The sequence below is a fragment of the Ipomoea nil genome, unplaced genomic scaffold (assembly GCF_001879475.1).
Source record: "Ipomoea nil cultivar Tokyo-kokei standard unplaced genomic scaffold, Asagao_1.1 scaffold2297, whole genome shotgun sequence".
NCBI classification, from domain to species: domain Eukaryota; kingdom Viridiplantae; phylum Streptophyta; class Magnoliopsida; order Solanales; family Convolvulaceae; genus Ipomoea; species Ipomoea nil.
In genome coordinates, this window is record NW_017618725.1 from 246,325 (window position 1) to 257,194 (window position 10,870).

Here is a 10,870-nt window from a genome sequence, read left to right on the forward strand (position 1 = left end):
TTTGGGAGGTTTTAACTTACACAAAAACTGATGGCCTAGTTTTTTGTTTTTTTTTGGGAAAACTTCTCCTGATGGCCTAATTTTTGTTTTACTAATAGCGAGAAGTGCACCTAATCACTCATCTTCTTTTCACGGATGACTTCTTCTTCTTCTACAAAGCAAACCCAACCGAGGCCAAAACCTTTAAGGCTATTCTAGATGCCTACCTTGCTGCCTCTGGCCAAGTTATTAATCTGGATAAATATGTGCTAACCTTTAACAAAAATGTGAGAGATGTTGCACGTGCTATGGCCGGCCCTGGGCAAGTCTGCCCAGGGCCCCTTAATTTTTTTTTAAAAGAGTATATAGTATATATATCGGGCATCAGCAATTCAGCGTTCGAAGACTTCGAACAAAGTCGACAAACCTATGACCCTAATCTAGCGTACGACAAACAGAGTGACAGACGAGACTCACCAGAGACTACAACAAATTACCTACTGCTTAGGTATTTGAACTTTTAATTTGAGTATTTGAGACTGCTATTTGTGAGTTCTAGGTATTTGAACTAATTCAAATATTTAAATATTTAATTTGAGTGTTTGTGTATTTGAACTAGATTATGTACTTCAAATTTGGGAATTCTCAATTGTATTTTTTGCAAGTTTGCAGGCAGCACACAATTTGGTTTTATTCTTTGTTGTTTGACGCTTCCCATGCAGCGCAATTTAGTGAATTGACGCAAAGACGATATATTCAACTCATGTGCTACTAATTTTTCAATTCTTTTTTTTTTAATCATACAAACTCTTAAGTTATTCAATTCTCTTGATAGGTAATTAAAATTACGTATTGTTCCACAATTCTTGTTTATTATTTTATTTACATGACTTAATAATTATGATTTCAGAATAATATATTCAAGAATTCATTTCTTGATTAATTATTTATTCATAGAGTTTCTAAATAAATTTTTTTCCTTAGGATTTTGTCTTCTAGAAAATCTTCATCTGGGTTTGAGAAGCGTAAAAAGAAAATAAGAATTGAACAACTAACTCAATCTCAAAAGGGAGCTCTTGAAAAAACCATTACAAAAAAAAAAAAAAAAAAAAAAAAAAAAAAAAAAAAAAAAAAAACTCAAATAGATGAGCAAAAAGATGATGCCAAGGAAAAAAATGATAGATGTTAATCTTCATATAGAAGATCAAGATGATTGTGAGATTGGAAAAAAATTTAAATGATAATGTGCACAACGATGATAGGTATCACTGTGATAATGAAAATAATAAGAATGTTGATAGTTGTTTAGATGATGTTGGTCACAGTGATAAACCAAATGATTCGCTTTTATTTGACATATATGATCCAAGAAATTGGGATGCCCTTAATTCTAAATTAATAGATATTATTGTGAAAGATGGTCTTAAAAGAGATTTATCAATAAATAAAGGTCCTAAAGATAAATTCTCTAGAATATTTTCATCAGCATTTTACACAAAGGTATTTGCCAAATGGAGAGAACTATGATCGAGATTGGCTTATATATTCAAAAGAACTTGACAAGGTGTTTTATTTTTGTTTTTGCAAAATTTTTAAAAACAGTATAGGAAAAGGTGATTTGGTCAATGAAGGTTTTAGGGAATGGACACATCTTGGTGTTAGACTTAAAGAGCATGAAACGAGTGTAGATCATATAACTAATATGACAACTTGGATGGTGTTGCATCTTAGATTACAAAAAAAATGAGACAATTGATAAAGTGGCTCAAGAACAACTTTTGAAAGAAAAAGAATATTGGAGGAAAGTACTATTTAGGATTATTGCAGCTGTGAAGTATCTTGCTAAAAATACCTTGGCATTTCATAGAACAAATGAGAAGTTGTATAAGAATAACAATGAGAATTTTTTTGGGCCTAATTGAAATGCTGGCTGAGTTTGATCCTATCATTCAAGAGCATGTTTTACGTGCTAGAAATCATGATATTCATCATCATTATCTTGGTCATAAGACTGCAGTTAAAACAAAGGTAATCAAAAAATCAAAGAAGCAAAATATTTTTCAGTGATATTAGATTGTACTCCTGATGTCAATCACCAAGAACAAATGTCTTTGACTTTATAAGATGTGTGGATATATCAACATATCCAATTAAAATAGAAGAGTTACGTTCTTCTTTGAATTCTTGGTTGTGAACGACACTACTGGCCAAGGTCTTTTTGAAGTATTACAAAATGTGTTGATATCACTTGATCTTGATATAGATAACGTAAGGGGACAAGGTTATGACAATGGGTCAAATATGAGAGGGAGACATCAAGGTGTACAAAAAAAGACTCTTGGATATAAATCGTAGAGAATTTTATACTCCTTGTGGTAGTTATAGTATTAACTTGACTTTGTGTGACATTGCAAATAGTTGTGACAAAGCAAGAGATTTCTTTGGAGTAGTGCAACGTATTTATACAATATTTGCTAATTCCACAAAGAGGTGACATATATTGAAAACTAATGTAACAAATCTAACTCTTACGCCATTGTCATCTACTCGATGGGAAAGTCGTGTGGAAAGTGTTAAAGGAATTAGATATCAAGTCAGTGATGTTCGAGAAACCCTACTTTCAAGTGGCAGAAATAGATAGTGATTTGAAAATTAAAAGTGAGGCAAGATCTTTAGCTATAAATGAACTTAGTAACTTTGACTTTTTGCTAGACACAATCATTTGGTTTGAAATCTTATATGCGGTTAATTTAGTTAGTAAGCAATTACAAACAAAGGATATGTTTCTTGATGTTGCTATTAATCAAATTAAAGGGTTAGTTTCTTTCTTCAATAATTATAGAAAAATTGTTTTTTGTACTACCATGGATATTGCAAAGGAAATTGCCACTGAATTAGAAATTGAGCCAGTGTTTCCTCAAAAGCGAAAAATTCGTAGAAAAATACAATTTGATGAGAGTGCTCATGATACTTCATTATCACCAGAAGAATATTTTAGGGTTCATTATTTTTCTATACATTGTAGATCAAGCTATTATTTCATTGACCAAGAGGTTTGAGAAATATGAAGTATATGAAGGAACTTTTGATTTTTTGTTTAGTTCTCACAAGTTACAATCGATGGCTGATACGGTTTGAAGTCTTGTTGCATTTGTTTAGAAGCAGCTTTTAAGAGAGATGAACAGTGTGGTGATATTGACAGAAATGAATTGTATATTGAGCTAAAATTACTTAGAGAGATTTTATCGAAAGAAAATATAGGTGTAGTGAGTATATTGAATTCATTGAAACAGATGGGTTGTTTTCCAACTGCTACTATTGCATATCGAATATTATTGACTATCCCAATTACTGTTGCCTCTTCAGAAAGAAGTTTTTCAAAGTTGAAATTGTGAAATCTTACTTACAATCAAGTATGTTGCAAGAGAGACTCAATGTATTAGCTTTAATCTCTATTGAATATGAGATTTTGGGAGAAGTTGATATCAAAAGTTTGGTGGATGATTTTGCGTCTAAGTGTGCACGTCGTATGTCACTTTTTAAATGAAATTTTAGATGTATTTTTTATACAATATTTATATTTTGAATTTTTGACACAACTTTTTGAACAACTATTATTATATATAGAAATTACTTGAAAAAATGGGTTCAAATTAAGATATTGCACATGACCCCAATTTTTATTGGAACGGCCCTAGTGCTATCATTGACAATATCTTGGGTGTGAGAAGGGAAGGAATTAGTGAGACTTATTTGGGGTTGCCCTCTCTTGTGGGTAGACACAAAAAGGAAATTTTAGGCTTCATAAACAAAATAAAATTGTGAGTATAATGCAAAGTTGGGGTCATAAAATTCTTTTAAGAGCAGGGAGAGAAATTTTATTGAAAAATGTCATCGATGCAATTCCTATCTATGCTATGAACGTGTTCCTTTTTCCAAAAAACCTTGTAGGGGAAATTGAGAGGGTAATGAATGCATATTGGTGGAAGGGAGATGATGGAGGGAAAGGGGGGATTCGTTGGAAGAGTTGGTTATCTCTGTGTGTTCCAAAACAATGCGGTGGATTAGGTTTTAGAAGCCTCAGTGAATTTAATTTGACTCTTTTGTGTAAATAGGCTTGGAGGCTCATTGATAATCCATCATCTTTAGCTGCCAGGGTGTTCAAGCATAGATACTTCCCCAAATCTTCTTCCATTGAAGCTGAAAAAGGTCACAATCCTTCCTTCATTTAGAGTAGTTTGGCAGAAACTCAAGAGATTATCTGCAAGAGCACTAGATAGAGAGTTGGAGATGGAAACATCATCAAAATCTGTAATGATCAGTGGTTACTAAATAAGATTAATCCTATGATCATTACAACTCCTTTTCCTCTGCTTGAAAATGATAATGTCTCATCCCTAATCAATCCTCATACCAAAGTTTGGGAGGCAGAGGTCATCAATGATATCTTTCATCACAGGGATGCGAATCTTATTCTAAGCATTCCATTATCTGTACAAGGCAAGAGATATAGATTGATTTAGGCAAAGGAGAAAAAAAAAAGACATTTTCTCAATTAAAAGTTGTTATAAAGCAATCATGGGGGAGCTGCCAAAGATCAATAAAACTAAACGGGGATTCATATGGAACCTATGGATTCCTCCAAGAGCAAAACTCTTCATTTGGAAAGTCCGTATAAACTGCATGCCTAATGCAGACCTCCTGCGTGCTAGAAGGTGGATTGTCCAATATTATGTCAAATATGCAATGAAGCTGAAGAAAATATAGTTCATATCCTTGCTGATTGCATAATTGCAAAGGAGGCCTGGTCCTACTTCAGTAATAGGATCAATACTTCACAAATTAGAACGCAATAAAGTGGTTTATGAAAGTGATTCGCCAACTCCAAAATGACCAAGTGTGTTGCTTCGTCATGATTTGCTGGAACCTGTGGTTAGCTAGAAATGACAAAATTTGGAAAAATCACGCTTCAACTGGAAAAAACATTGTGGATAAAACCAAATCTATCCCTCATGAGTGGAGCCAAGTTAATGTTTTGAACTCACATCAAGCCGACAGTGTTAGGACAATTGAAAAAGGTATAAAAAAAAAAAAAAAAACACCTCAAGGTGGCTTTATGAAGCTCAACATCGATGTAGCGATTGACACGACCAATGGTAAATTGGGATTTGGATGGGTTTTTCGTAATGATCAAGGAAACTTTGTAGCAGCATCCAATGCCGCTAAGGTTGGCTACTGTCCCCCCAAAGAAGCGGATGCTCTTGGCTATTCGTGAGGCTGCTCAAATGTCCAAACTTTAGCAATGTTCAAGTAGAATTAGACGCTCTTACTATTGTCTAGTCCCTCAACTCTGAGAGCCAAGCTTCATCATTTGATCTTGTTATCTTAGATGTTAAAGATTTACTACATTAAAGATTTACTACGTCAACTTGACAATGTAACGATCTCATTTGTCAAACGCTCTGCAAATGCTAACTACGGACTCTATTTCTAATGCAGAACCTGAGGACTAGTTCCATGAAACTCCTACCTTTATTTGTAATTCTCTCTATATGTGATCTTTAGTAATTAGATCTCTATTTGTTTACGAAAAATACTACATGTACTCTCATTATCTACTCTCAACTTTTACTCTCACACTTAAAATATTGATGTAGACACTTTTACAGGGACCCACGTAACAAAAATAATTTATCAAGCCCGCCACATTAGAGAGCGCAAATTATGCCGTGGAATCGTGTTCACCGAGAATGGTGAACACAAGTCAAAACGACGTCGTTTTTAGGCAAAAAAAAAAATCGCGGATGTGGAGTTAACGGCGCGTTACTGATCAAATTATGAATTTTCTGTTATGAAATTATGAATTTTATGAAAATTCATAATCGCATAACAGAAAATTCATAATCGCATAACAGAAAATTCATAATCGCATAACAGAAAATTCATAATCTCACAACTGAAAATTCATAATCTCATAACAGAAAATTCATAATCTTATAACAGAAAATTCATAATCTCATGGTTCCAAAGTGAATGTGTAGGCATGGTTCCAAAGTGAATGTGCAGGCATGGATTCATAATTTATGAATGTCCATGATTTCGGACGGGAATATGTAGGCATGGTTCCAAAGTGAATGTGCATGCATGAATTCATAATTTATGAATGTCCGAAACTCCGAAATTATGAATGTAATGAAAATTCATAATCTCATAACAGAAAATTCATAATCGCATAACAGAAAATTCATAATCTCATAACTGAAAATTCATAATCTCATAACAGAAAATTCATAATCTCATAAAAAAAAAAAAAAGAAGAGATAACGGTGCACTAACACCGTTGGAACCGTGTTCACCATGAATGGTGAACACGGTTCCATGGCATAACGTCTTATTAGAGAGTAAATTTGAGAATACACATATCATAACACATTTGTTTACCCCTCTCCCACGCCCCTGACCCCACACACAAATCTCAACTCTTTAAGTATTACCACTACCGAAATGACACACCCCGGAGGAAACCGAAATTACCATGGCCATTGCCACCATTTCTTCTCCCCTCTCCATCCCACTATCAAATGCTACTCACCTACTAAGCCCCCAGAACCAGCCAGCACCAAGTGCCAGGAGATGCAATTCCAGAATTGGGTCACTCAAATCTTGCAAAAATTTCAACGAAATTAAACAATTTCACGCCCATATGACAAAACGAGGTCTTTCTGACAACCCCACTGAGCTAACTAGGCTTATATCTAAGTACTCTGAAGTGGGCACTATTGAAAGTTTAGAATACGCACGTATAGCCTTTAAGATTTTGAATAATGTTGAATCCAATAGTATAAATGCTTATATATTTAATTCTTTGATAAAAGGTTATTCTTCGTCTGGGCTCATAGATGAAGCTATTTTGGTTTTCGTAGAAATGGTTAGTCAAGGGGTTGGAGCTGATAGCTATACGTTTCCCTTTGTTTTGGGTACTTGTGTAAAAGGGGAAAGGTTTTCCGAGGGGAATCAGGTACATGGACTGGCTGTGAAAATGGGTTTGGGAGATAATATGTTCGTGTCAAACTCATTAGTTCATTTCTATGGAGAATGCGGGGAGGTTGATAATGGCCGCAAAGTGTTTGATAAAATGTGTGAAAGAAATGTTGTGTCTTGGACTAGTTTGATTGATGGATATGTAAGGATTAACCAACCCAAAGAGGCTGTTACTCTGTTTTTTGAAATGATTGAGGATGGGATTATGCCTAATTTAGTGACTATGGCGTGTGTGATTTCTGCTTGTGCAAAGTTAGGGGATTTAGATTTGGGGGAAAGAGTGTGTACTTTTATTGGAGAATCAGGGCTGAAGGTCAACAATATTGTGGTAAATGCTTTAGTGGATATGTATATGAAGTGTGGAGCTAGTGACAGGGCAAAACAGCTTTTTGAGGGATATGGTGATAGAAATCTGGTTCTTTATAATACAGTTTTGACAAATTATGTGCACAATGGGTTTGCCAAGGAAGCGCTTGATGTCTTGAATGAAATGCTACATCAAGGACCTCGTCCTGATAGAGTCACTCTATTGGCTACTTTTGCAACCTCTGCACAAGTGGGTGATGTTTTTTTAGGGAAGCAATGCCATGGGTATGCTTTGAGGAATGGGTTAGAGATTTGGGACTCTGTTGGCAATGCAATTATTGATATGTATATGAAATGCGGGAAGGAGGAACTTGGTTGCAGAGTATTCAATCATATGTCAAACAAGACAGTGGTATCTTGGAACTCACTGATTGCAGGCTTTGTTAGAAATGGAGATGTAGGGAAAGCTCAAGAAATCTTCAATCAGATGACAGAAAAGAATCTTGTTTCATGGAACACCATTATTGGTGGTTTGGTGCAAGAGAGCCTGTTTGAAGATGCAATTCATTTATTCCGTATCATGCTGAATGAGGGGATAAAAGCAAATGAAATGACAATGGTGAGTGTGGCATGTGCTTGTGGGTACTTGGGCGCTCTTGATCTTGCAAAATGGATCTACAGCTATGTTGAGAAAACTGAAATCAATTGCGATATTCAGCTTAGCACAGCTCTTCTTGATATGTTCGCTCGATGTGGCGATATTTCTAGTGCAATGGAAGTGTTCAACAAGATGAAGGTGAGGGATGTTTCTGCTTGGAGTGCTGCAATTGGAGCTACAGCCAAGGAAGGAAATGGTAAACGTGCGGTTGAACTATTCTACGAGATGCTCCAAGAAGATGTGAAACCCGATGAAGTTGTGTTCGTTGCTGTACTGACAGCATGCAGCCATGGGGGTTTAGTAGAAGAAGGAAAGAATATTTTTAGGAGTATGGAGGAGATCCATGGAATCTCCCCGCAGATTGTGCATTATGGCTGCCTTGTTGATTTGCTTGGCCGTGCTGGTTTATTGGATGAAGCTCTTAATGTAATCAATAACATGCCAATTGAACCCAATAGTGCAGTATGGGGGGCTCTATTAGCTGCTTGTAGGAAACACAAAAATGATGAAATGGCAACTCGTGCAGCTGAGATGATCGGTGAGCCAGCCTCCGATGAAAATGGGATCCATGTGCTTCTATCGAATATTTATGCTCATGCAGGAAAGTGGAGTGATGTTGCAAAGGTGAGGCTCTCCATGAAGGAAAAAGGGATAAGGAAATGCCCTGGCTCAAGCTCAATTGAGGTTAACGGTGTAATTCATGAGTTTACTTCAGCTGATGAATCTCACATGGAAAAAACTCAAATAAACATAATGCTAGAGGAGATGTATTCTAGACTCAGAGGTGCTGGTTATGTTCCTGACCTAACTAATGTTTTGCTTGATATCGATGATCAAGAAAAAGAGTTCTCTCTCAGTCGACATAGTGAGAAAATGGCCATGGCCTTTGGGCTCATTTCTACGCAACAGCGGTGCCCCATACGTATTGTAAACAACCTTCGTATGTGTTCTGACTGCCATTCATTTGCAAAGTTTGTTTCAAAAGTATACAACCGAGATGTTGTTGTTCGTGATAACAACCGTTTCCACTTCTTTCGACAAGGGCTATGCTCTTGTGGAGATTATTGGTAGCGTTGGAATTTTTTTTTAAAGGTACAATCATATTTCTTTCTTACCCCAAAATATTTAAATCAAATGCCCCCCAAACCGACCCCCCCCCCCCCCCCCCCCCCCACCCACCCACTTTAATTCAGCCACCACTGATTACTGAAGATTATATGTGGAAAGAAAAAATATATATGCTCTTATGGGTTTTTATATTATTTATGTTTCCTCTTTTCTTTTCTATTTGCTCATTAGTTGATGGAAGCTACTTTAAAACATGAAAAGTTTTATTTGGCCTACAAAATAATACTTTTGAGATAACCAGCCTTAGATTCCATGGTTTATCGTCATTGATTTTGCATCATTCAAGTTTATGTTTAACCAAGGTTTTTGATCAGTAGTTTGTGCCATTACGTTTTGATGCAAGAATGTGTGGTTATATATAAGCACAGAAAATATAGCATGTTTTGCTTTGACCTGTTTTCTTTCCCAAAATTGCCTTCTGACTATAGGTGATTGTGCTATGTTGGAAGGATATTCTAATGGAAGAGAGCAATTTACAGGTGAGCCAGTTTATGATTTATTCCTCCTTTTCAGACTTTCTTTTCTCATTTTATGTGTGATCTTCTGTGTAGAACTGATTTGATAATGTACATATGTGCCATCTTCTGTTTTTTATTGTAAATTTCTAATGAGCATTGGTATAGCTTCTTGTTGAATTTATAAATTTATTTGTCAAAGATGTCAATATTTCACCTTTTACCGTGTGGTTTTGTTTTATCACTTGAGGATATATCATTTCATTGATGGGGTCATTAATGGGCTTTAGAGCATCTCTACGAAGTTTTTTTTTTTTTTTTTTTTTTTTTTCATTCTCTCAAAAGGTTGAATCCCTGACCAACGCCTGACAGAATATTTGGAAGGATATAAATCACGGTGACTCAATGACTTAACAGATAGGGCTTTGCCCACTTTGGACATAATCCACACACTACCGCTACCGAGGTTTGAGCCTTCGCTTCTTCTCTCAAATACTGCTTACTGAACCATTGAATTAAGTTCGTGCTGACATTTTTTGTTTTGTTTTGTTTTGTTTTGTTTTTTTTTTTTTGCTTTGTTGGATTAGAGAGGTAATAAGTTGGAGGAGAGAGAAGAGAAGAAAGAGAAAAAAAAATAATACAGGAAAAATGGCTCTTTTTTTTTTTTTTTTTTTTTTTTTTTTTTGGGGCACAGGAAGAGAAGTAAAAAAAAAAAAAAAAAAAAAAAAAAAAAAAAAAGCTAATTCCTAGTGCGTAAAGAGTATAAATATTTTTTTCCTTCGACAATCTTTTTTTTTTTTCCCCCAATTTTTTCTATCCCTTAACCATCCTATGTGGCTTGCAAAATTTGAGAAAAAAACCTCACTCTTGGAGATCTTCTTAGTGAAGAGTTAACTTTATAATTTTGTCTGGAAATGAGAGTTTCACAGGGCATGTCCGATGCTTAGTTGTTTTTAGTCCTCTTAAACTTGCATTTACGACTAAGAATATAAAAATTATGGAGCTTGCATTATATTGTCTTTGTTGAAGAAAAGGGAAAAACTGATTTTTATTATTTATTGTATCAAAAAGAATGATTACAATTTACAAGGCTATTTTATACATGAACAAGTTGATCAATCTAAGGGGGTGTATTCAATCATGACTTTTGTAGAGTTTTAAAAACTTTTAAAATGATTGATTTTAATAAACTTTGATTGACTTTCATAGAGTCATTCAAAACTTTTTAAAACTTTATAAGACTCTATAAAAGTTTATATAAATAACATTCATAGACTTTTATCAACTTTTTATTTTAAAAAGT

At 34.9% G+C, this 10,870-nt stretch overlaps 1 protein-coding gene across 2 annotated transcripts; it reads left to right on the forward strand.

Annotated features, from left to right (window-relative positions):
* The first annotated feature begins 6,495 nt into the window (after positions 1 to 6,495).
* On the forward strand, positions 6,496 to 10,126 carry LOC109151862 (pentatricopeptide repeat-containing protein At3g22690). 2 transcript variants are annotated; one of them, XR_002049294.1, is made up of 3 exons: positions 6,496 to 9,076; positions 9,541 to 9,591; positions 9,940 to 10,126. XR_002049294.1 is itself a non-coding variant. In XM_019299464.1 (2 exons), exon 1 carries the CDS (start codon positions 6,515 to 6,517, stop codon positions 9,053 to 9,055), a length of 2,541 nt encoding a protein of 846 aa, XP_019155009.1. In that variant the 5' UTR covers positions 6,496 to 6,514; the 3' UTR covers positions 9,056 to 9,076; positions 9,541 to 9,729. The 2 variants fall into 2 exon arrangements, 1 of the variants encoding a protein (XP_019155009.1); XM_019299464.1 differs by lacking the exon at positions 9,940 to 10,126 and having other exon boundaries at positions 9,541 to 9,729.
* The last annotated feature ends 744 nt before the right edge of the window (positions 10,127 to 10,870 follow it).